General features: G+C 37.6%; 1 protein-coding gene and 1 pseudogene across 1 annotated transcript in view; one reads left to right on the forward strand and one right to left on the reverse strand.

Annotated features, from left to right (window-relative positions):
- WDR70 (WD repeat domain 70) overlaps window positions 1-24,796 on the forward strand; it is a 359,998-nt gene that overhangs the window by 63,616 nt on the left and 271,586 nt on the right. Inside the window, exons 7-8 of the mRNA XM_069096170.1 lie at window positions 6,903-7,036; window positions 22,403-22,556. Of these exons, the coding sequence (XP_068952271.1) occupies window positions 6,903-7,036; window positions 22,403-22,556 (288 nt within the window). The remainder of the gene's footprint in view (window positions 1-6,902; window positions 7,037-22,402; window positions 22,557-24,796) is intronic.
- LOC138167539 (ribosome biogenesis protein NSA2 homolog pseudogene) lies at window positions 3,067-4,313 on the reverse strand (annotated as a pseudogene).

Raw genomic sequence — 24,796 nt, forward strand, 5'->3', positions numbered from 1 at the left:
AACCAATAAAAAAGACATTAAGAACAATGTATAATAAAAAATAAGCAATACATTTTTCTTATTTTTTCTGTGTAGTTATCTTTTTTTTTGGTTGATTTTCTTTTATGTTTTTGTATGTTAAAAAGATATATAGGTATAGTCAATGTGCATAATTATTCTGATTCTTCACATTACCTTTTATATATGTTTCAATAGTTCTTTATATGAAATAGAAATATACCTTGTTGTACTGTTCAGATGATCTGGGTTCTTAAACGTTATGTGAGTGGTACACAAGCTGACTTTTTCAATATAATTCCAAATCAGATGGTCTTTGCTGAATAAGAAGAGACTTATCTTCAGAAAGTTTTTTTAATTGGAATTTTTTTGGCTCCTACTACGTATGAAACAGATAAATGTGTTCAAAGTCCCTCGGCCTGTGTGCCCTCTCACTGTGCCAAGCCCCACCTTTAACTTCTGCTGTATGATAGAGTAATTGTAGAAAAGAGGGAATAGGGGGCTATTGAGCTATTCAGGCTTCCTAAAAACATTGGTTTAAATGCCAGTTCTAAATGTGCTATCTATGACCAACAACACTACAGGAGCAACTGAACTGTATTCATGTTGATGTTCTTGCTACAAATGAAACCTGAGAACATAAATGAATTGTAGATAACTGGTAGGGGTGACTCACTTTCCTTTGGAAGTTTTTCTCTGAGAGGTGAATAAAGATGTGGTGGAGTTGGTTTTGATGGTGTGTCTAATGATGAAAAATAGCATTTCACCTGACACTTGCTTATCTCTCCTTGCTTTGCTCACAGTGAGTATAAGCAAAAAAGATATATTTTTTTATTACTTGAAGGTATTTGCAACTTATGTACCAGTTTCTATCTTTTACAGAGGATAAAAGAATACTAGAATTTTGAAGTGAATCTGATCAGAGCTTTTAAATTATGCCAGTATATACTTTGAGATTTAGGATTCAGCAAACATCTAACTACCAGGGTATCCATATTCCCTCCCCAAGTATCTCTTTCCATTCCTTTTGTATATGTTTGTACGTGTTCTATGTATGTTCATGTGTGTACTTGTTTTCTCCTTCCTTAGTTATTTGTGTATTGTCTCTTCCCATTAGCTCCTTGAAGGCAAGGAATGGTTTTTGCCTTTCCTTGTGTTCCTAGGGCTCAGCCTAAGGCCTGGTGCCTACCGGGTGCAGCTGGACTTGACTTCACATCCTTGTTGAAACCATAGCTCCTATTTCACTTGTCTTTGTGTCCTCAGGACTTAGCACAATGGTCCACACATCTTAAACATATAACAAATACTTAATTGATTGACTTCATTATGAAGATAGGATGGCAAAAAATATTTTGGAGAAAATTGTTTGTACTAAAGACATAAAAGAAGATTTAAACTTGTAGGTAGTTAAGAAACCTCAATCTTTAGATGGTGAATACTTAAATCAAAATTAGAGTTGGAAACCTTAGACCTCATGAATGTAGAACATCACAAGAAATCTTGACACGGAAATGGCTGAATACTGATGTGAAAATTAGTTCTTCTTGCTCATTAACTAGTTAAAAAAAGGTTAAAACTAGAGCCAAGTTAAAAGAAGGACAAAGACATGAGGATAACACTGCTGATTAGAGTAGTTCCAACCTGACATTTCCATTAAGTCCAACTCAATAGATAACAAAATCTTAAATCTGAAAAATAAGAAATACAGTAAAATAGACATTGCTTCTGTTATTATTCTTTTTTAAAGTATATATTGATTTAATTAATTTGGAGTGATTTGACAAATAATATAATTTCTCTGCCTTTTCATGTGCTACAAATGTTGCTGTAAAAACTGCATTTAACTTCAGTCTTTTGCAAGTATTCATTATAAGTTTTGCTATGAAAGAAGACCAACAATCCCATAAAATTTTTCTTGTTGCTGTTGAATGGAAAATGAATCCAACTCATTTACTTGTGATTTTTAGCTGCAGCTTCCTTTTTGTTCACTAATTTAATTGATAGCAACAAAATAAAGATTAATATGACTTGTCATATTAATGTCATGTGTCATGCCAGTGCTTCACATTTGAAGTCCTAAAAGTTGTTGGTAGATGGTGTCTTTCTTAGCCTCTTCCTCCCTTTTACCCTACTCTGCCCCTGTCACTGAAGACCAGAGGGGCTTTAGTGGGTTGCCATGGGCAGATAATGTAATAGCCACCTTCTGGTGATGACCTTCCATACACTCAGTTTGGTTGGTTCTCCAGTTGAAGACAGTCTCTCTATAGGACTGTACCTATCCTGTCCAGCACAGAAGAACCTGTCAGAGCTTGTTCTGAAGGAGTAGTGTTCAAGAACTCAGGGCCACTTCTACCCCACTGGAGTTTTAGACAGCTCATGAATTAAAATATTGTAAATGTAAGCTTTTATAAAACATTTGATTATTGATAATATCCTAAAGTTTCAGTGTTCTAGTTGTTTTTTGAGGCTAATGGCTTCCAGGTTACCCTGGCAATGCAGTGAATCAGTGAAATGAAAAGAATTAGCAGTAAATGCATTGTCTTTTGTCCTATGAAGCTTTTTCCTAGTAGTATGGATGAATCTCTGTAAACTCCCTGACACATCTTAAGCCAGTTTCTTACCCTTTCCATTATAACTAATGACACTGTTTGCAAATCAAATAAAAAGTTATCTGGTCACATTTAATTTTCATCCTTTTAGCTGTCTTTTAAGTCAGATTTTATGTAAGGATCAAAATGTTAATATCAATTTAATTTGAACTAAGCTGTTGTTCTTCCTAATGATCCATTAATTCACACTGACCTAACACCTTTTGTTAGTCTTTATCTCCCCGAGTCTTAAGTGGTCAGAAAAGCACTTTGACAGAATGGAGATAATGCACTACTTCTTGATCTCCTGAGAGAGGATTTCAGTGTATTTCAGTAGTCAGAATTAGTTATAAGCTACTTCCAGAATGGGAAGAAGTCTCATAAAAGACCAGAAAATAGTGTCTCATCTCTTTTCCAAATTAGCCTCAAATCAGAACAACCAATGTATAGAACTGGGTCTTTGGTTTTGTTTTGTGACTGTTCAATGTAGTAACTGTTGTGGTTTTCTTTCTTTTTTGTGGTTTTCTTGATATATTGTAGAATAAACGACAGTTTTTATGCAAATATCATTTTCCAGATTGTTGGTAACTTGTGCATATTTTCCCCAGATAACTTTGCCTCTTTGTGTCACAAGGCCTAGCTCACTCACATCCATTTTGATGACATTCCCTTTGGTAATAACACACAAAGTTGTAAACGGTGGGGAGGAGGGATTCTTCTTCACACTAAGTATGGGTAGGCAAAAAGTGGCTTTAAGTTCCAGATGAGTTACATGAACCTTCTTAAAATTGGACTCATAAATCTTTCATATTTTGGTGGTTTTCAAGTAAATCTTTTCCCAGCAAAGCAGACTTTAGTACTCATTCTCTCAAGCCTTCTTCTTTCTCTTTGCTGGACGAATAACCTTTAACACTTTCTCTTTCTCCCTGGGCACAAACTTTTGACAAAAGGTACTTCCTTTTTGCCAGCTTTCTCTTTTCATTTCTGTTTAATTATATTGTAAAGGACTTTGGCTGGGCCTTGTACCTCTCTGTCCAGAAGATATACAGGCACTGCTTCTCCAGAAGTTTTTTCATCATTTTTTCGCTTGGTATTTTTCTTTTCATGTATCTTGATAATCTTTTTCATCTGAATCTTCTTAGCAATGCTGTTTATGGTAGAGTTTGGCCTTTAGAGCAATCATTTTCCTTGCTTTCCTTGAATGTTGATGAGTCTCTTTCTTTTTTTCTCTTTGTCATGCTAATCCAAACAGTAGCCATACTGTTTGGGGTGTAACTCTGTGCATTCATTCTTTGGCATATTGACATTTGGGGCTTGTCAAGAAAATGCTTCCAAACTTCAGACCCTTTGCCATTAGTGACCTACTTACTCCCCATGAGCTGGAAAAGAAAAAGCTTCTGTTCTTCTTCTTCTTCTTTTTTTTTTTGCTTTTTGGAGGGGGGAAGGTAGGGCAATTGGGGTTTAAGTGACTTGCCCAAGGTCACATGGCTAGTTTTGCGTTAAGTGTCTGAGGCTGGATTGGAACTCAGGTCCTCCTTACTCCAGGACTGGTGCCCTATTCACTGCTCTACCTAGCCTCCCCTCTATTGTTATTCTTTATTGAAATTGCAAACCAATGTAAAACAGTCATCACCACAAGGAGGCAAAAAACTCTAGAAACTTCCTCAATCAGCATATATTTGATCTTTTTGCCAAGGAAAGAGAGGAGTAAGACCAAGAGTACTATCTAATTTGAAGGCTATTGTTTATCAATATGATAGATTATGTCCCTCTCAGAAAAGTGAAAAGTAGTAGAAGGAAAAAATGAGTTTGTAAAAGGCTTTATGTGAAGTTTAGCAAAGCAAAAAATGATTTAGAGAGCATATGTATGTGAAATTAAAAGGAATACATCAAAAAATCTTAGAGTGGATCAACTTTGCCAGTGTTTCTAAGAAATCAGATCTCTAGTTTTGTTAGGTGCTGTATTGGAACCACTTCATTTGGACATCAGCTTAGTGTCAGAATTCTGAAATCTGTTTATCTCACCACAACCTGTTGACTTTTCACCTCTCCCTCTGCCTTCCCCATGCAAAACTCTTCTCTTTGTCCTCACTATGACCTCTAATCCTTTAGTTCTCTTGACTCTCTAGCCCCCTTATCATATTGTCAGTTGGACTTGCCAAGCCTCAGCCTTGAATCCCTCCCACCCTTCCTTGCCTTCACTCTTACTCAAGAGCTGCTGAACGAGTATGGGGAAAATCACTGAACTGGGTTCACTACAAATTTATGTTACACAACCTCAACTGGACCCTTGCTACTGCTAGGCAAGTCCTGTAGGTGCGGCTCTAAAGCCAGCACTCTCTTACTTTAGGTTTGATGTTGGCACAAAATAAGGTATTTGTGAGGCACTAAAATTTTAATTATTGAGGAAGTTTACTTTGCTCTAACAAAGTAAACATATGCAGCAAAGATATATTGGCATTTGTTTTCTCTGTATGCAGCCCTCCTTGTCTCTATCTGGAAATGTCTTATCAGTTACCAGGGTATAGTGACTTGAATGATATTGGGCACCCACCATGTCTGAGAGGCATGGAACACATGTGTCTTGATCTTGGGCAATTTGGTTTCATGGCGGGGGAAGACAAACCATTAGGGAAGTCAGGGTCATAAGAAGTTGTATGGGGGTGTGTATGTGGGGGGGATAAAGTTGTGTCAGTGTAAGGGGAGGTGCATCAGGAGACTGCAGCCCTATTAGGAGTCACAGGATCAGACATATTTTAGCAGCCACTATGATAAAGAATTGGTGAGCCTGGAATATGATATTCCCAATGACAAAAGAACTAGATTTACAACAAGAAAGATTTACCTAGCAAAACCGAGTGTACTTCTACAGGGGAAAAATGTGCTTTTAATGAAATTGAGAATTTTTAAGCATTCCTGACAAAAAGACTAGAGCTAAGGGGCAGCCAGGTAGCACAGCGAGTAAGAGCACCAGCTCCAGTGTCGGGATGACCTGGGATCAAATCTGGGCTCAGATACTTAGCCACCTACCCAGAAACACCTGGCCGTGTAATCTTGAGCAAGTTACTTAACCCCAATTGCTTAAAAAAAAAAAAGACTAGAGCTAAGCAGAAAATTGGATATACCAACCCAGGTGTCAAGAGAATCATAAGGAATTAACCAAGAATAAATTGTTTACATTCCAGTGTGGGAAGATGATATATGCGTTCCTTCAGAATTCTGCCATCATCTGGGGTTACAGAGAAAGTTTAATTATACAGAAAGCCTGGGAGGATTCTGTTACATTTTGGAGGTCTTTAAAGAAGAATGGAAAAGGAAGGGAAGAGAAATTTACTGGGAGGGATAGTGGGAAGGGAAGAAAGAATGAGAAAAGTCGTCTCATATTGAAGTAGAAGTCTGTGCAATAAGGAAGTGAGTTTTGGGGAGAGCAGAGGATACTTTACCCTCACTTTCATCTGAACTGGTCAAAAGAAAGAATATACACACATACACACACATATATACATACACTGTTGAAGAAGCAAGAGGGAAAAAGCTAAGGGGAAATAAGAGGGAGGGTAGATTAAGGTAAGGATTATTCAGAAACAATAGAAATTTTTTTTTTTAAAGCAATCGGGGTTAAGTAACTTGCTCAAGGTTACACAGCCAGTTATTTCTGGGTGTGGTGCTAAGTATCTGAGCCCAGATTTGATCCAGGTCATGCCGACACTGGATCCAGTGCTCTTACTCGCTGAGCCACCTGGCGGCCCCTAAGCAATTGGGGTTAAGTAACTTGCTCAAGGTTACACGGCCAGGTGTTTCTGGGTGGGTGCTAAGTGTCTGAGCCCAGGATTCGATCTCCAGGTCTTCTCAACACTGGAGCCGGTGCTCTTGCTCACTGTGCTACCTGGCTGCCCCTGAACCTTTTTTTTTAATCTTTGCTAATTTCCATGGAGTGGGATGAAACTTCAGAAATGTTTTGATTTATATTCCTCTATTTGTGACTGGGCATATTTTCGTGTGGTCACACAATTCGTGTGGTTTACAATTTGCAAACCTTTTGAATACTCTTAATGTCCTTTCACCCATTGTAGACTCTTCATCAGTCAGTCATCAAGTGCTTATGTGTGTGCCTGAGTGCCTGCTACATACCAGGTGCTATGCCAGGTGTGGGAATACAAATCCGAAGAATAAAACAATCCCTTTAGCAACTACTGAATATATATTGAACAAAGAAATAATTATCTTTTATTTTCTTTTTAGCATGCTATAGCTTATGAGTTCAGGCTGTGAGCAACTTTTCTCTAATTATTTTTGTGTGACTTTTCTTCCCTCCAGGTTTCTGCCTTAGGTCTGGACCCATCAGGTGCCCGTTTGGTGACAGGAGGGTTTGATTATGATGTTAAGTTTTGGGATTTTGCAGGGATGGATGCTTCCCTTCAAGCTTTCCGATCTCTTCAACCTTGTGATTGGTATGTGTTGAAATGATTGATTTTGCTTTATACTTGAAGTCACAGTCTTTGATAACTCAAATTTCAGTAATTCTAAATTACTCATCAAGACTTTTTTTATGGTACAGTAATGGAATATATTAAATGAGCACAACTTGACAAATGCAAATTTTTTCTCTGGAGTTCCAGTGGTTTTATGACTAAAACAATTAAAACATTATTTTAGTCACTGTTCATTTATATCCGATTTTTTTATATGCTCTTTTAGTGAATCTTCCCTCTGTTCTTCAGAATTTTTGTCTAGATATTTTATGAATTTGTAAATATTCAAATTAAATGACACTCTAGAATCTTTTCACTAAGGTCTCCTCTCCCCTCTGATGCTGCCCCTGCCCTAGTCTGGGCCCTCATCACCTCATGCCTGCCCCTGTGACATTATCTGGGTGACCCCAGTAAGCTTCTGTAGTCTGGAGTAGTGCAGAGGGACTCTGTTTATCTGCCCTGGCCAGATTAGATTTCCGTAGCCTAGAGCCAGGATCTCCTTGGCACTGGGAAGAGGGAGGGGAGATTAGGGTGTGGGGTTGAGTTTTATTTTGAGCCTATGTGATTCTGGGTCAGCTAGTGCAGTTTTATTGCCAGTAGTTTGAGATGTGGAGAAGGGGTCCTAAGTGAGCTCAGTGTAGAAGTTCTTTTTTTTTTAAGCCTTCTTTTGAATTCCAGGTGTCTTAAATAGTGGTGACTGCTAAAGTTTCTTTAAGGGGATCAGAGAAAATGTCTACTTTTCCATCTTATTGATCATGTGATATGATCCACAGATCATGTGACCTGATCCAGTATCTAATTGTTTTGGTGATTTATATCTTCGTAGTTAGTTTGAGATGTGGTACTGCTTGGTTCTTTTCTTCTCATTTTTTTCCTCAGTTCTCTTGCTATTCTTGAACTTTTGGTCTGCGAAATGAATTTTTAAATTATTTTTTTTCTACCTCTGTGTAGTAATCCTTTGCTCATTTGCTTGGTATGGCACTGAATAGGTAAATTAATTTAGGTAGTATTGTCATTTTTGTTGTATTTGCAGAGCTTACCCATGAGCTATTTTATCCATGAGCTATTTAAAAAATTATTTCAATGTTTTTATTCATGTAAATAGTGTTTTGTCATTGTGTTCATATAGTTCCTGTGTCTCTAAATAAGCAATCATATTGTCTCTAAAGAGTGTTAGCTTTGTTTCCTTTTTGCCTGTGCTCTTTCCTTCAATTTCTTTTTCTTGACATTTCTATAGGCAGCAGTTCTAGTACAAAACTGAATAATAATGGTGATAATAGACATCCTTGCTTCACTCATGTTCTTATTGGAAAGGCTTCTAGCCTATCCCCATTACAGATAAAGCCAACTCTTGGTTTTAGGTAGATAATATTTTAAGGAAATATATTTAAGAAATATATTTCATATATTAGTATATTTAATTAATATATTTAAGGAAATAACATTTTAAGGAAAAGCTCCATTTATTCTTATGCTTTCCACTGTTTTTAATAGGAATAGGTGCTGTATTTGTCAAAAACCTTTCTATATCTTTTGAAGTAATCATTATTTTTTGGCTAGATTTATGTAGGACTTAGAGGCGGTAAATTGAGGTCTACCACTATTATAGTTTTACTGTTTTATTTCTTCCTATGGCTTATTTAACTTTTCCTTTAAGAACTTAAGTGCTATGTAACTTGTACATGTATGTTCAGTATTGATATTAATTCTTTGTCTGTAATAACTTTTTGCAAAATCTAGTTTTTCTTTTAATTGGGTCTGTTTCTGCTTTTGCTTTGTCTGAGATCATGGTTACTATCCCTGTGTTTTTTATTTTAGCTAAAGCATAATAAATTCTGCTCCAGCCTCTTATTTTAACTCTCTAGGTATCTTTCTGTTTTAAGTATGTTTCTTACATGCAATATATTGTTGGATTATGATTTCCAAAACATACTGTTATCTTCTATTTTATAGGTAAGTTCATCCCATTTATGTTCACAATTATGACAGCTAATTATTTATCTCCATCCAGTTTTTTCCTTTTCTTTTTCCCCTGACCTTTAAGAGTCTGTTTTACTTCTGACTCATGCCTCCCTTAATTTACCTTCCTTTTTCCTTTAACCCCTTTCCTTCCTATTTCCCTGTTTGGTAAGGTGTATTTCTGTACTCAACTAGATTGTGCATGTGTATTCTTCCCTCCTTTAAACCAATTCAGGTAAGAGTAAAGTTTTATTGTCACTTGCTTCCACTCCACCCTCAATCACTTTCTTTTTTACAAAGTCTTCTTTGTACACCCTATTTATATGAGATAATTCCTCCCAGTTTTCCTTTCCCTTCCCCCATCTCCCAGTGTTTTCCTCTTTCCTACCCTTCCTATTTGTCTTTTCAGATGATCAGAACAAAATAGTTGCTCCCAGGTCCTCTCTTTAGCTAATCTCCTTCTGTAACACCAAAAGGAGTTCTGAAGGACTTCATGTATCATTTCCTCAGAGAAAAATGTAAACAGTTTAAACTTGTTTGGTCCCTTGTGATTTTTCATCCATTTTTAGCATTTTTTTCTTTTCTTTACCTTGTATTTGTGTCAGTTTTAATACTTAACTCTAATCTTTTCATTAGGAATGCTTGGAATTTTTTTATTTCATTAAAGATTCATTTCCCTCCTATAGGATTATACTCAGTTTTTCTAGGTAAGTTTTTCTTGGTTTTAAGCCTAGATCCTTTGGCTTCAGGAATATTAATATTCTAAACTCTGTCTTGCTTTGTTGTGGTAAATGCTAAATATTATATGATCCTTCCTGTGATCCTGTGGTACTTCAATTTTTTCTGTTTGTAGAATTTTTTTTTTAACCAGGGAGCTCTGAATTTTTCGTTACAATATTCCTTGGAGTTTTCATTTTGGGATTTCTTTCATGAGGTGATAGCTGGATATTTAAAATTTCTCTTTTGCTCTATGGCTCTAAGCTGCTTGGGCAATTTTCTTTCCTAATTTTTTTGAAATGTTGTGTCTTGACTCATTTTTTTGTTCATAGCTTTTAGGTAGTCCATAGATCCTTAAATTATCTCCCCTCAATTTGTTTTCCAAGTCAGTTGTTTTTACTAGGATATATTTCACATTTGATTCTTTTTTTTTTCAGTCTTTTTACTTTGTTTTTTCATTTCTTGATCTCTTTTAGAGTCCTTAGTTTCCATTTGGCCAATTCTAATTTTCAAGGGTTTATTTTCAACAGTATTTTGTACCTATTTTTCAAGCTGTCAATTTTCTTTTCATAGCTTTCTTTTTTGAACTCTTGCTTCTTTTCCTATATTTTCTCTAGCCCTCTCATTTGTTTAAAAAAAAATTTTTTTTAGCTCTTCCACCCCAGATGTTCCCTTAACTCTTTTAGGAATTCTCTCTCTCTCTTTTTTTTTTTTTTTGGTCTTGATTAATTTGTTTGTTTGCTTTTAGTTTACAAGATTCAGTTCCACAATTCCTTTAGTTCCAAATTTTCTCCCCTTCCCTCCCCTCCCACCCCCCATGACAGCATACAATCAAATATAGGATCTGCAAATACTTTCACATTAGACATTAGTCAGGTTATAAGGAAGGATTATATCAGATGGAATGAACAGTGGGAAAGAGGAAATAGAACCAAACAAGAAAAAGAAAGAGAGCAGGTATTTTGCTTCAGTCTGCATTGAAATTCTGTTCTTTCTAGTTCTTTCTCTGGATGTAGACATCTCTCTCCATCATGAGTCTTTTGCAGTTGTCTTATAACCCTGCATTGCTGAGAAGAGTCCAGTCTATCAGAGTTGATCGTCACACATATGTTGTGTCTGTAATTGTATGCAAATTTCTGCTGCTTCTGCTCTTCTCCCTCAGCATCAGTTTGTATAAGCCTCTCTAGGTAAATATGAAGTCCATCTGCTCCTCCTTTCTTATAGCGCAATAGTATTCCATTACATTCATATACCACAACTTGTTCAGCTGTTCCCCAGTTGATGGGCACCCCCTTAATTTCCAATTCTTTGCTACCACAAAAAGAGCTACTATAAATATTTTTGTACATACAGGACTTCCTCCCACTTCTATGATCTCTTTGGTATACAATCCTAGAAGTGGTATTGCTGGGTCAAAGGGAATGTACTATGCCTTTGGGCATAGTTCCAGATTGCTCTCTAGAATGTTTGAATCAATTCACCAACAATATTTAGCATTCATTAGTGTTCCAATTTTTCCACATCCTCTCCAGCATTTATCATCTTCCTGTTTTGTCATGTTACCCCATCTGACTGGTGAGATATGGTACCTCAGAGTTGTTTTGATTTGAATTTCTCTAATCAGTAGTGATTTAGAGCATTTCTTCATACTTTAATTTCTTTAATTAGATACCTTTAGATATCTTTAATTTCTTCTTTTGAAAACTGCCTGTTCATATCCTTTGACTATTTATCAATTGGGGAATGACTTGTATTTTATAGATTTGACTCAATTCTCTGTATATTTTAGAAATGAGGCCTTAATCAGAGACACTGGTTATAAAAATTCTTTTCCAGTCTACTTCTCTCTTAATCTTTGTTACATTGGCTTGGTTTGTACAGAAACTTTTTAATTTAATGCAATCAAAATTATCCATTTTGAATTTTACAATTCTCTTTAACTCTTGTTGGTCATAAAATCTTCCTTTCTCCATAAATCTGACAGGTAAACTATTCCTTGCTTTCCCAGATCGCTTACAGTATCAGCTTTTATACCTAGATCATGGCACCCAATTAGAGTTGATTTTGGTACACAGTGTTAGATATTGGTCTATGCCCAGTTTCTGCCATACTGTATTCCAGTTTTCCCAGCAGTTTTTGTCAAATAGTGAGTTCTTATCCCCAAAACTTGGGTTTTTGGGTTTATCAAACAGTAGATTACTATAGTCATTGACTGCTGAGTCTCATGTACCCTATCTATTCCACTGATCCACTACTCTATTCCTCAGCCAGTACCAAGTAGTTTTGGTGACTACTGCTTTATAATACTGATTAAAATCTGGTATGGCTAGACCACCTTCCCTAGCATTTCTTTTCATTAATTCCCTTGATATTCTGGACGTTTTGTTCTTCCAAATGAATTTTGTTACTATTTTTTCTAGCTCTATAAAATAATTTTTTGGTAGATTGATTGGTATGACACTAAATATGTAATTTAATTTAGGTAAAATTGTCATTTTTATTATGTTAGCTTCTTTAGGAATTTTTTTTTAAGTAATTGGCGTTAAGTAACTTGCTCAAGGTTACACGGCCAGTTATTTTGTGTGGGTACTAAGTATCTGAGACCAGAACTGATCCCAGGTCTCTTGACTCTGGGGCCGGCACTCTTACTCACTGTGCCACTTGCCCGCCCCAAAAGTAGCTGTTCTATTTTTTTTTTTGGAGGGGGGAAGGCAAGGCAATTGGGGTTAAATGACTTGCCCAAGGTCACACAGCTAGTAAGTGTGATCAAGTGTCTGAGGCTGAATTTGAACTCGGGTCCTTCTGACTCCAGGACTGGTGCTCTATTCACTATGCCACCTAGCTGCCCTTTAGGAATTCTTGCTGGACTTGTGTCCAAATTGCATTTTTCTTTGAAGCTTTGCTTGTAGATTTTCTTGAGTCATTTTCTTCTCCTGAGTTTGTGTTGAATTTCCCTGTTGCCATATTTTTGTGTGTTTGTTATTGTTTCACCCTATTTTTGGATTTTGAACTCTGTTAGTACTGGGCTCAGGGGGAGATAGGGGGAGGATGTTTGACCTGAGCTTCTGTCTTCTCATATTTATATGTTGATTTCACAGCTCAGTCTTTCAGTGTTCCCAGAATGGTGTGATCTGGGATGAGGTCTGTTCACTGCTCTCCTGATCTGAGATCTGCAAGTTCTTGATCTGGATTTGGGTCTGTTGGCTTATCCTTGTTTTGAAGTTTTAGTAGACTGCCTCTTAATTCAGTGGCTATTACTCAACTGGGAGGTGGGATCATTAAGGGTGAGGTGGAGTCCTTAGGTGCTTAATGCCAGTCTAGAATGACTGAACTGCTGACTTCTCCTCAGTCTGGGACTCCTGCTTTGGAGTTTTCACTGCAGCTTCCATACTCGGCTAGAGGTTAGGTCTGAGTCCCTGCTCTGCTCTTGGGATCAGATTTATATAACTATATAATTAACGTTTGCTTCAGGAATTTGTTCCTTGGTCAAAGGGACAGCTATGTCCCATGCCTGTAGCCACTCTTCTTTGCCCTGGATTTCTGACCTGAAACTGGGTGATGGTTACCTGAGTTGTAAGATGGCACCCAGAGCTTGTTCAGGGATTCCGTGGAGTCTCTTTCTGCTCCTGAGCTTCCCTCCTTGGTGCCCTGTGTTTGCTCTCATTCATTCCCTCTTCTGGCATGCTCCCTGCAACCATGAGTGCTCCTGACCAGACCCTGTCCCTAATGTCCACAGACTTCTCTGCTCCCTGAATCACCCTGTACTGGAAAAATGAATTCAGTCTTGTGCATATTTTGGATCTTTGTTGAGGAGATGTGCTGGACAAGTTAAGGTAAAATACTTCTTCTGACTATGCCATATTAACTCCTAAGTAGCTTCTATTCTAAAAGGGACACACCAATGTACAACATATAAACAGTAAACATAAAGTGAATAAATTTAGCAGGAGGTAGTGAAATACCAGATAAAGAGGGAGTGTGCTAGTGGTTGGATGGGATTAGGAAAGGAAATAGAAGCAATAACAAAATATTACCTGAGCTCTTTTGAAAGAAGAGAGGGATTTGTGAGATGGAGGTGATGAGGGTATACATTCCAAATGTGGGAGAAGGCTGTGGCATAGGCAGGGAGATGCAGTCTTGTGTGTGAGAGAGGAAAAGAAAGAAAAGGGCAGTTTCCCTGGAGCTCACAGTGTATTGGAGGGGAATTAATATAAAAGGATTCTGAAAAGATAGAGCCAGGCTACAAAGAGCTAAACAGAAGAATTTATATTTTATCCTGGAAGGAATAGGGGGATCAATGACATTCATCCCATGCAAGAGTGACATAGATCTCCGCTTGCAGTCAGTCTCTTGGGCAGCTGTGTGGATGATAGAGTGGAGTGGGGAGAGTTTTGAGATAGGAAGACTATTCAGAAGCTTGCAGGAATCAGTGTGAGAGGTGAAGGTCCTGAACTGACATGGTGGCTATGCCGATAGAGGGGTATCAAATGTAGTAGAATGGTGGTGGTAGAAATGAGAGTGTTTGGCAATTCGTTGTGTATGAATAGGAATCAAAAACAATACCCTGTATTATGAACATGAGCGATTGGAAGAATAGTGAAAAATCGTAAAGCTTGGAAGATATTTGGGTTTGGTAGGAAATGACAGTGAGTTATGTCTTAGACGTGGAATTTGAGGTATCTTTGGGACTTCAGTATGAAATATTCATTAGACAGTTGGTCAGGTGGGCCTGAAGCCTGGGGAGAAATTGGGACTGGACATATAGATCTATACAACATTGTCTTAGGGATTACAATGAACTCCTTGCTTAATTATAACCAGAAGAAGGTGGTTAGGCCAGCAAGGGTGAGAGTATAAAGAGAGAAGACCTAGCCTTGTACTCACAAACAGGGAGCATGATATGAATGATGAATTAGCAGAGAATATGGAGAAAGGAGCAAATAGATGGGAAGAATAGAAGGAGACAGTATTCTCAAGGAGAGCATGGTGGTCAGTGCCATGCAGCAGAAAGGTCAAGTAGGATGAGACCAGAAAAGATCTTCAAATTTGGCTGCTAGGAGATTTTGGTAACTTTGGAAAGAGAAATTTGAGTTGTATGCCGAGATCTTTTCAGGAGTTTGACTGAGGAAAGAAGAAGAAATATAAAAAGATAACTTAAGGGATGTAGGGAAAGTTTTTTTTTAAGGTTGAGGGAGACTTGGGCATGTTTTGATGGCAGTAGGGAAGGAACCAGTAGATAGGAGGGAGAAGACAGAAAGCTTGAGATAATAGGAGTTGAGAGTAGGGCATCTTTTAGAGAAGAGAGGACAGAATGGGCTCTGGTACCAATTTGGATGGCCTGGCCTTGACAAGGAAAAGAACTGTATCATTATTAGAAAGTGGGAGAAGGGAGGAAAAAGTGGGAAGTGATATTGAGGGTTTGAGATGAGGAGAAGGGGAGAAGGAGCTTCAGTGGTAGCTTCAGTTTTCCCAGTAAAATAAGAGATAAATTCTTCAGCTGAGAGGGGGAGATGTAGAATACATGAGAAATGAAGAAAAGATTGGATAGCTTTTGTCGGGGGGGGTGACAAAAAGGAAATCATTTTGTTGTTCAGTTATTTCAGTCATGTCTGACTGTGATCCCATTTGGGCTTTTTTTGGCAAAGATGGTAGAGTGATTTGCTATTTCCTTCTCCAGATCATTTTACAGATGAGGAAACTGAGGCAAACAGGGTGAAATGACTTGCCCAGGGTCACCCATCTAGTAAATGTCTGAGGCCAGATTTGAATTTAGGAAGAGGAATCTTCCTGACTCCAGACCTGGCACTTTATCTACTTGTCATGTAGCTGCCCCAAGTGAATCATGTAGGGAGGTCTGCCTTGTTGTGATGAGGGCCCAGTTTAAGTTGAATAAAGTGAATTTATAGTGTTAATAAGAAAATATTTCATCTTGGGTTAGAATTGTATTCTCAAGGCATAGTATTCTATGGCTATATCTTATTTTGTATATCAAATAGGCAGCTATGTACATTTTCTATGCCAATCAGTGAAGCATATTGTCATATTAGTTTCTTTATGGCACACATTTGTCATCAGGTTTATTTTCTAATTATCTAACAGAAACTTTTACTTTTTGAATCAAACTCAACATAATCTTTCTTTACTACTATTAATTACCACTAATTAATGCATAGTATGTATTTGGGATGTAAGTTGAATTATATAAGGAATTGAAGAAAGTTTATAATTTGGGATGCTTTAATATGGAATGTAATCCATAGAGTAGGGGCTGGCTTTTTTGGGGAAGGATGGGATTTTCTTTATATTTCCATTGTGCCTGGCATATAGCAGAGGCTTAATAAATGCTTGTTGACTTCCTCAAATTATTGTTTCCCTGCCTGCATGAGAACGTAGCATGTAGACCTAAGGCATGTTTTGAGAAAAGTTTTTCAGTTTCTGACTGAAAGTAGAAAGTCTGGGAATTTTGATCAGTAATGATGGAAACAAAGCCTCCTATGTATGTATATCTTCCTTTATAGTATTTTAGGAAAGTTGCAATTGGTAGTAGTGATTTGCTCCCAATATTGAGTAATTCCTATGGCGAGGTCATAGTAACTGGAACGAGATTCTGTGGCTCTTGAGCCTCAAGTGACAGCCCTGAACAGCTGTATTTATTTATCTGCAATGCGTGTCCCAGCTTGTTCTGCTAGCTGGGCAACACATGCTTTAAAAATGACTCCTCACTCTCCACCTTCCTCCTCCCCAGGAATAACTTCATAGAAAGAATTGTGCAATGTCACTAATCCTTTGGATTGATATGAGTGTTACTGCCTGAGAGTACATTTATTTGCTTCCATATGACTCTTGGTTACTCTCAGACTGGCGTTCTGTTTCTTCTCTTTGATCACAATACTAGTTGTTTAGTCAGGAATTTGAGAAGCTGATATCATTTGAACAGGCTCTTTAATTCTCTTTAACCCTGAGTCTAATGACTTCTGGTTTCATCCTTTTCACTCTGTGGTCTGTGCAATTAAGGAGGAGGTGGCAAAGGAATCCTTAGGCACACACATTTTTTTTGTGTGCCTGAAGACCTTGAAGAGAAAATGAGAAGTAACAAAATAGAGGTATAATGTAAAATATGTTGTAGTGTAATAATAATGATAATAACTATTTAGCGCTTTAAAGTTTGCAGAATGCTTTACAAGTATTCTCTCATTTGATCCTCACAGCAGTCGTGTGAGATAGGCACCATTATATCCTCATTTTACTGAGGCAGACCGAGGTTAAATGATTTGCCCAGAGTCACATAGCTACTAAGTTTCTGAGGCTGGATTGGAACTCCAGTTTTCCTGACTTGAAAAAAAAATTAAGATATCTTGAATAAAATCTGTTTATCTGCTTTATAGTCATTATATTATTAATCATGTGGGTACTGTTAGGAAGAATGTAGTCTGGATTCTCACTTGTTCGTTCCATTTTTGCAGTAGTTTATCATTTCACACAGTTCATTTATTAATAATTCTGTCTGTGTGTTCATTTTGTTTCCCCCCTCCCCCAACTCATGGTCATCATGTTTTCAGGATTTCAAATGATATGTATTTATTTTGTTCAACTTTCTCAAGTGGTATTGATTTAAATATGGGAACGAGATCAGAACTTTACCTCATGGCATCCTTCCTACATCTCCTGGAGAAGTCTCTGTTCTATGTGGGGTCTCTTAGCACTGATTCTGCACTCTGAGCTTAGTTCTGCCTTTGCCTTTCTAAACTTCTCTCCAAAGTGAAACAAATATTTTAGAGGTTGGGCTCTCCGAGCTGCTTTGATCTTTCCTGACTTCTGATGAAAACACTTTTTTTTTTTTGTTATGACTAATTGCTGAGGGCACTAAGAGCTTCCTTTGAGTTGTCATTGCCTTTGGAATTGATGCAGTGAATCTCACCACTGTGGAAGTAGCTTTTTGAAGTGCTGATAATTTGAGAACAGTCATCTAGAATTTCAGAATTTCCCAAGTAATGGACAATGTGTAATTCTTGATAGCAGGTGCCTGGCTAATGTGTCTATGTGATAAATAAATTTATAAGTACATATAAAATTTTGTTTATGGATATGTGTATCCATTATGTGAATGTGCATGTATGTACATGTGTATATATAGATATACACACAGAGTTTGGCATAATGTATAGAATGAAGAAAAATTGAGTTTGTGTCCTTTTTTAGACATATACTAGCTGTATGACCATGGGCAAGGCACTTAACTTTTAAATACCCCAGACAACTTTGTAAGACTTAAAGTAACAGACTAGTTGCTGATCTGCATCTATGGAGAGAGTTTCCACATTGCAAGTTCTTAACATGAAGTTCTTTTGTCAGTGCTCTGGATACCACAAAAATATTCACAGAGAGATGGCCTAGTCTTACTCAGGAACTGATTAGAATGTTAAATATATCAAATTAAAAAAAATGATTGAAATTCTATTTTTTTTCCTACTTAAATTTTTATTATGACGAATGTTTCTTTGATCTCATGGTTTGGACATTTTGATTTATCATTGATATGAAATAAAATACCTTTTTGAAAATATTTCTGTATATTTTTCTGATATTGATATTAACTTGATATATTGGAAGCATGTCTGAAATATCACTTATTTTTAGGTCAGCTTTGAAATTGAGATTTCAGCAGCTCTGTTGACTATAGAACCTATTATTTGGGTAGAACTAGGTATCTATGATGTTTATATTATCTTGAGACCAATAAAACTAGTGTGTTAGGATACATTTTCTGTTAAATGGTTTGCTTTTTGCCCACAGAGTTGCCCACATTAAAAAATGCTTGTATTTGGGGAAAGAATCATGGAGGCAAGTGTTTTTAAAAGTAATTATGATCAAGTTTGTTGTTGTACACCTGCTGCTAGGGACTTTGAGGTTGGTTAGTTGATTGAGTTTGAGAGTTCTGTGCTGTTTTAAGGATAAAACTGATTGGATGTCTGAACTAAGTCTGGGAGCAGAGGTTCATTGATCTGCCTTAGGGAGGGGTGAAGCAGCTCATGTTGGAAAAACTATAGCTTAAAAAAAAAAACTTCTGTGCCATTATTATGCCCAGGAGCAGCCTGTATACTTCCAACTTGGAGGAAATAGGGAGAGCCAGTCTTCAAAAGAATCAGTTTTTATTCTGAGTAGAGAGTGATCTCTTATGATTGCTTTTGATTGTTTGGTTCTCAAGTGAGATTTTGATAATCTTTACTTTTAAATTTATTTGCTTTGGTATCAGTTTACTTACTTTTCATTTGGAATTAGAAAACTTTGCTTTGGTCTAGTGCTTCTGTGTATTTATTCACTACTTGGGACATTCTTTGTCACTTTCCTTAAAGTAAGGAGACATGCACCTGTAGCCACATTCTTTTAGAGTTAGTTGCAGGTGATAAATATCTTGAAAGCGATACTCTATCATTTAATCTTTGTTTCTTGATTGCTCAGTTTTTTTCTTTCAGACTTTTATAATGCTTGTTTTTTTTTTTTTGTAAGCAATCGGGGTTAAGTAACTTGCTCAAGGTTACACGGCCAGTTATTATTTCTGGGTGTGGTGCTGAGTATCTGAGCCCGGATTTGATCCAGGTCATCCTGACACTGGAGCTGGTGCTCTTACTCGCTGAGCCACCTGGCTGCCCCTAAGCAATTGGGTTTAAGTAACTTGCTCAAGGTTACACAGCCAGGTGTTTCTGGGTGGGTGCTAAGTGTCTGAGCCCGGGATTCGATCTCCAGGTCTTCTCAACACGGGAGCCGGTGCTCTTACTCACTGTGCTACCTGGCCGCCCCTATAATGCTTGTTAAACTTTTGCAGCCTTTATTAGAAATGCATTCTTTTAAAATTATTTTAGAGATTTCTAGTGATGATGTATGGCTTTAAGGAGTAGAATACTCTTATCTATGAAGAATTAAAGTCAGAAACTACTGTCAGTGAAAAACAGGAGGCCCACAAAGGGCAAGAGCTGACTGTCCCATGTTGCAAATGAAATCTTTTATGGGAAAAGTTGTATAAAGAATATTGCAGAAAAATGCATGACTGGAAAAATTATTGAGCCAGTCACATACTGAGAGTGAGTGATAACTAACGGATGGACAGTTTATGTATTCCTTTGATATCCATGACGTGTGAAATGGAAGAAGGTCTACAATGGACCCTCTGTGGCAAATTTATAGAATGGCATGTTTGAGAGTCTTGGAAGATGGGCATAAATAGAGAGGTTGTGCCATATATTATGGGAGGGAATTGAAATCTTAGAAAGCTAAATTGACTGCATGATTTGTTATTTGGACAGGACTAGGCATCTTCAGTGTTTATTTTGTGGCAGCTAAAACTGATCTGTTGTTAAACATTCAACCAAGGAGTTAAACTTTTGTCTAAAGATTTGCCCACGTCAAAGGAAAGTGTTTGGAAAGAAATGTGTGAAGCCATTGGGAGAGAGTATCGATGTTGATAAGAAAACAGCTTCATTTGAAAATTAGTTTTTCCAGAGGTTTCTTAGATATATAGAACCAGTTTTTTATACTAGATTATAAACTCCTGATGGTGATCTCTGTGTCTTATACTTCTTTTATATACATCATACCCAAGACAGTGGTAAACGTACTGTAGTACATGTTTAATAAGCACCTGATGTCTGCATAGCTTTCTTCAGTCTATAATTATTTATAATTAGAGTCTCTTCTGCATCTCACTAACAGTTTACTAGGTTCTGTAAGAATTTTGTAGTCTGATGTGCTTGTTTAAATAGTGCTTTCTTATGGAGTGAAAACTAAGATACTGCAAGTGCCGAGTAGAAGCAAATTAAGATATAAAGTACTTTGGTAGATCTGTGACTTTATTGATGAATGTGCCCTCTTCAGTCATAAAATGGTGATCCATTCACACTTTCATCCTGTGTCTTGCTTGTCCATGTCTTTCCCCAGATTCTTCATAGAACATCTACTCAGCACTCTGGAGTGCTTCCTATGAATCTTTTAAAATTCCATGCATACCAGTGTAGCACTTGGACAATCCATCTATTTAATCTCATTCTTTTCACGTGACTATCCCGCTTCCTTTTCCAGTCACACAGATCCTTAAGAGTTTCTTTTATGTTGTTCCTTACTTGCAAGTCATCACTGGTGATGTGTTAATTGTATTTATAACCACTATGCATCATTCTGTTTCTCTTTGGTTAAACTTTAAGTAGTTTAACAGATCTCCCGTTGATGTACAGAATGTCATGTGCCAAATGGTCCAAACCACTACTAATACCTCCTTTCTGATCCCAGTAGAGGTAGCCCAAGACCCTATGGCCAAGGGCCCTGGGAACAGCATCTCTTACCAAGTGATTTTTAATTCATTCATCACAGACTTTCCATGTAAGGAGAGTATGAGTATAAAGAAATTAGACTTGTAGCAGGGAACAGGTTGGAATCATTGAAAGAACTGTAATTTCTCAAGTGCGATCCAGCTTATTCTCCTCCTGAACATTGCACCTTCTGCCAGGGCCTGACTCTGCCTTCCAGTACTAGACACCACTTCTGGTCAAAATGTTGTAATGCTGTGCTGTAACTGCTGAGCCCTATCCTTGGCCCCCTGTGTTTAGTGAGTGTTTAGTTAACTGTGGTTGTGTCTGTGCCACAGGTTTCCCCTCTTCTTCTTCCCCTGGCAGGAGTTTTGCTGCCACCTTGTCTTGGGCACTGTCAGTGCTGGGACCTGAACTTTGTTGCCTTATACTGGAATGGTTTGCTGTTATCTTACTCATCTTAAACTCAACATATCCAAAACTGAACTCATAATCTTTTCCCCAAATCCTTTCCCTTCCATATTTCCCTATTACTATTAAGGGCACTGCCATCCTCCCGGTCAGTTAGGCTCACAACTTGGCTAGCATCCTTGACTTGTCACTCACTCTTACCTCTCATGTCTATTATGTTGCCAAGGCCAATCTATTTTAGCTTTGTAACATCTCTCAGTTATGTCCCCTTCTCTCTTTTTTTACTGCCACTACCCTGCTTCTCTTCATGCCTGCTGGTCGATCTCCTTCCCACAAACCTCTCCTCATTCCAGTTCAAAGCCCTTCATATTAACCGCTGCCCCCCACCCTTTCAGTCTGCTGACACCTTACACATGCTGGGCTCTCCAGGTCCCACAGGTATTAAGCAGAACTTTTTTTTCAAACCCAGGTCTTTTGACTCCACATTCAGCTCTCTCCATTCCATTACACTCATTGCCTTTCATTTGTGGAAAAGGTTTCCTTACCAGAAATCACCGTTGTGAGCAAAATCCGCAGATTCAGTCCAAAAAAAAGTAGTTGCTACATAAAGAAAAAAATAATAAAACTTTTCTAAACATAACCAGAAATATATTTGCTTAAATATAAACATATCCCCTCCCAAAGGCATTACTAATATTACCAAAAATCACCTGTTTACCCTTTTTGTCTTCATTGAGGATATTTCTATCTGTATGTTTCATATGAAGATTTTTTTATCATGAAAACTTTTTCCCATTGCCTTTGGGTATGTTGCTTCATTCCTTTTTTTTTTTTTAATCTCTCTTAAAGGCTTCAGGAAGTCATGCCTGGTGCTTTTTTTTGGTGAATATTCCCCCTATTCCCAATCACTGAAGAAGCTTTAGATACCTTGCTTCATCTGAGTATTTTCTTTTCTTCACAGTCACCAAATTAAGTCACTACAGTACAGCAGCACAGGAGATGTGATTCTCGTGGTATCTGGAAACTCTCAGGCTAAAGTGCTTGACAGAGATGGCTTCCTAGTGATGGAATGTGTGAAAGGAGACCAGTATATTGTGGACATGGCCAACACCAAGGTGAGCACCAATATAGAATGAGCTCCAAAATAATATCATTATGGTAATTTATTAAATTGTAAATCATGGCTGTATTTACTTACTTGGATTTTTTTCTTGATATTGAAGATCAAATTGTACCTTTGATTTTCTTATTTGGAATTAGAAGTGGTGTAATAAGTCATAAAATCTTTTTCTTGTTCCTTTAATTTTCTTGAAGGGTAAAATCCCATAGGGGTTTCTTTTCTTTTTTTTTTTTTTTAAAGCAATCGGGGTTAAGTAACTTGCTTAAGGTTACACGGCCAGTTATTTCTGGGTGTGGTGCTAAGTATCTAAGCCCGGATTCGATAGAGGTTTCTATAGGACACCAAAGTATTATGTTGTAGGAAAATTTTGTTAAAATGCAACCAATGGAAATTCCTAGAACCTAGTCATTTACAGAGTGGACACCTGTTCTCTCTGTAGTGAATAAGCAAGTATAACAAAAACAAAAACAAAAAATATCTTCATCCACAATGAGTTTTATAAATAGGGTCCAGAGAATGGAGCTTGTAAGGTGGAGTCAAGGAAGTCTGACCTCAGATCTGACCTTGGCCCCTGACTAGTCAGCCCTGTGACCCAGGGCAAGTCACGTCACTTCTGGGGGTTTCAGTGACAGATAAATTCCTGTTCACTCCCCTTCTATAGTCCTCTGATCTCCCACAGGATCTCATTCACTGTTATAGAATTTGTTCTGACCAGATAAGGGGTGGTTTGTATGGGGCATGGGCATGGGCTGGGCTAGGGAGCCTCTCTTTGAAATGGGATGCTTAGTATTTCTCCCTTAATTTGACTTCTATCCACTTTCACCTGTTTCTCACTTAGTTTTACTCTTAATTCTGTATTCAGGCAGCTATATGACTTGGTGGATATATAGTGCTCAATTTAGAGTCAGGAAGACCTAAGTTCAGATGCTGCCTTGGACTCTTAGTGTGATGTTGGGCAGTCACTAAACCTCTTAGCCTCAGTTTACTCATCTGTAAAATGAGGATTAATACCACACAGAGTTATGGTGAGGATCAAGTGAGATTACATATGTAAAGTACTTTGCAAAACGTAAAGCACTACCTACATATGTGAACTTTTATTTGTAAGGTTTTTATCCCAATTTCCTTTGACTAAAAGGCTGAAATTCATAACTTTGTAACAACTCTTGTTATTATGATGGTACTATTTCATAGATTATTAGAGCCAAAGACTTTTCCATTCAAATGAATTAACTTCAACAGTTTTTATATATATACTATGTTTTCTTAGACAGTAAATTATATCCCACTTGAGTGATTTAGTAATCTGTGAATTCTGATAATATTCGTGTGTTGTAATTGCAGGATCAAAATGCCTTTTTAAAGACAGAAATAGTTTTATTTAATAATTGAATAAATTATCAAGCACTACTGTAGGCCAAGCACTATGCTTGTAGAAATAAAAAAATTGAAAAATTGAAAAATCAAGACAGTTCTTGCTCTCATTCTCTAATTGGTGGAGGCAACACATAAAAGAAAAATTCAGCTGAAGTCAAAAGAGAGTTATGAAAGGGCTGCTGGCAAATGCTGGGGGTCTTTAGGTTACATTAGTAGGTCACATTACAGAGCTGGAGGTTATAGAAGCAGGGCATATGAAAGACTGCTCCTCCATTTCACTGAAACAACTAGAGTTAGGGACTATCATGGCCCAGTGGATGGAGTCCTGGGGTTGGACTCAGTAAGACTCATCTTCCTGAAGTCAAATCCATCCTCAGACACATGCTAGCTGTGTGACCATGGCACATCACTTAACCCTGTTTGCCTCAGTTTATTTATCTGTAAAATTAGTTGGAGAAGGAAGTGGCAAACCTTTCCAGGATCTCTGCCAAAAAAACCCAAATGGGGTCATGAAGAGTCAGACGTCACTGAAAAGGATGGAACAATAAAAATCTCATCCCAAGTTGTGTGATGTATTCTGGATGCAGGCTGGGTACCTCAGACTGCAGGGTGGTGGGAGAGGGAGATAAAGGAAGGAGGAATAAAGGACACAGGAGTGACTGAAAGACTTTCTGCTGCCCAGCCATTCTAAATGGGGAATGCATGTGCACGCGCACATGCACATACTCACACGTGTACATCTACATACCATCTCTGTCTCTTGCTCGCTTTCTTTCTCCTCCCTCACTCCCATGTTTTTAAGTTTAATAGTAGAAATGGAGGCTAGAGATATAGGAGAGCTGGAAACTGACTTTTCTG

This window comes from Petaurus breviceps, unplaced genomic scaffold (genome assembly GCF_028583685.1).
Source record: "Petaurus breviceps papuanus isolate PSGF00001 unplaced genomic scaffold, PetGlider_PUasm1.0 229, whole genome shotgun sequence".
Taxonomy (NCBI): domain Eukaryota; kingdom Metazoa; phylum Chordata; class Mammalia; order Diprotodontia; family Petauridae; genus Petaurus; species Petaurus breviceps.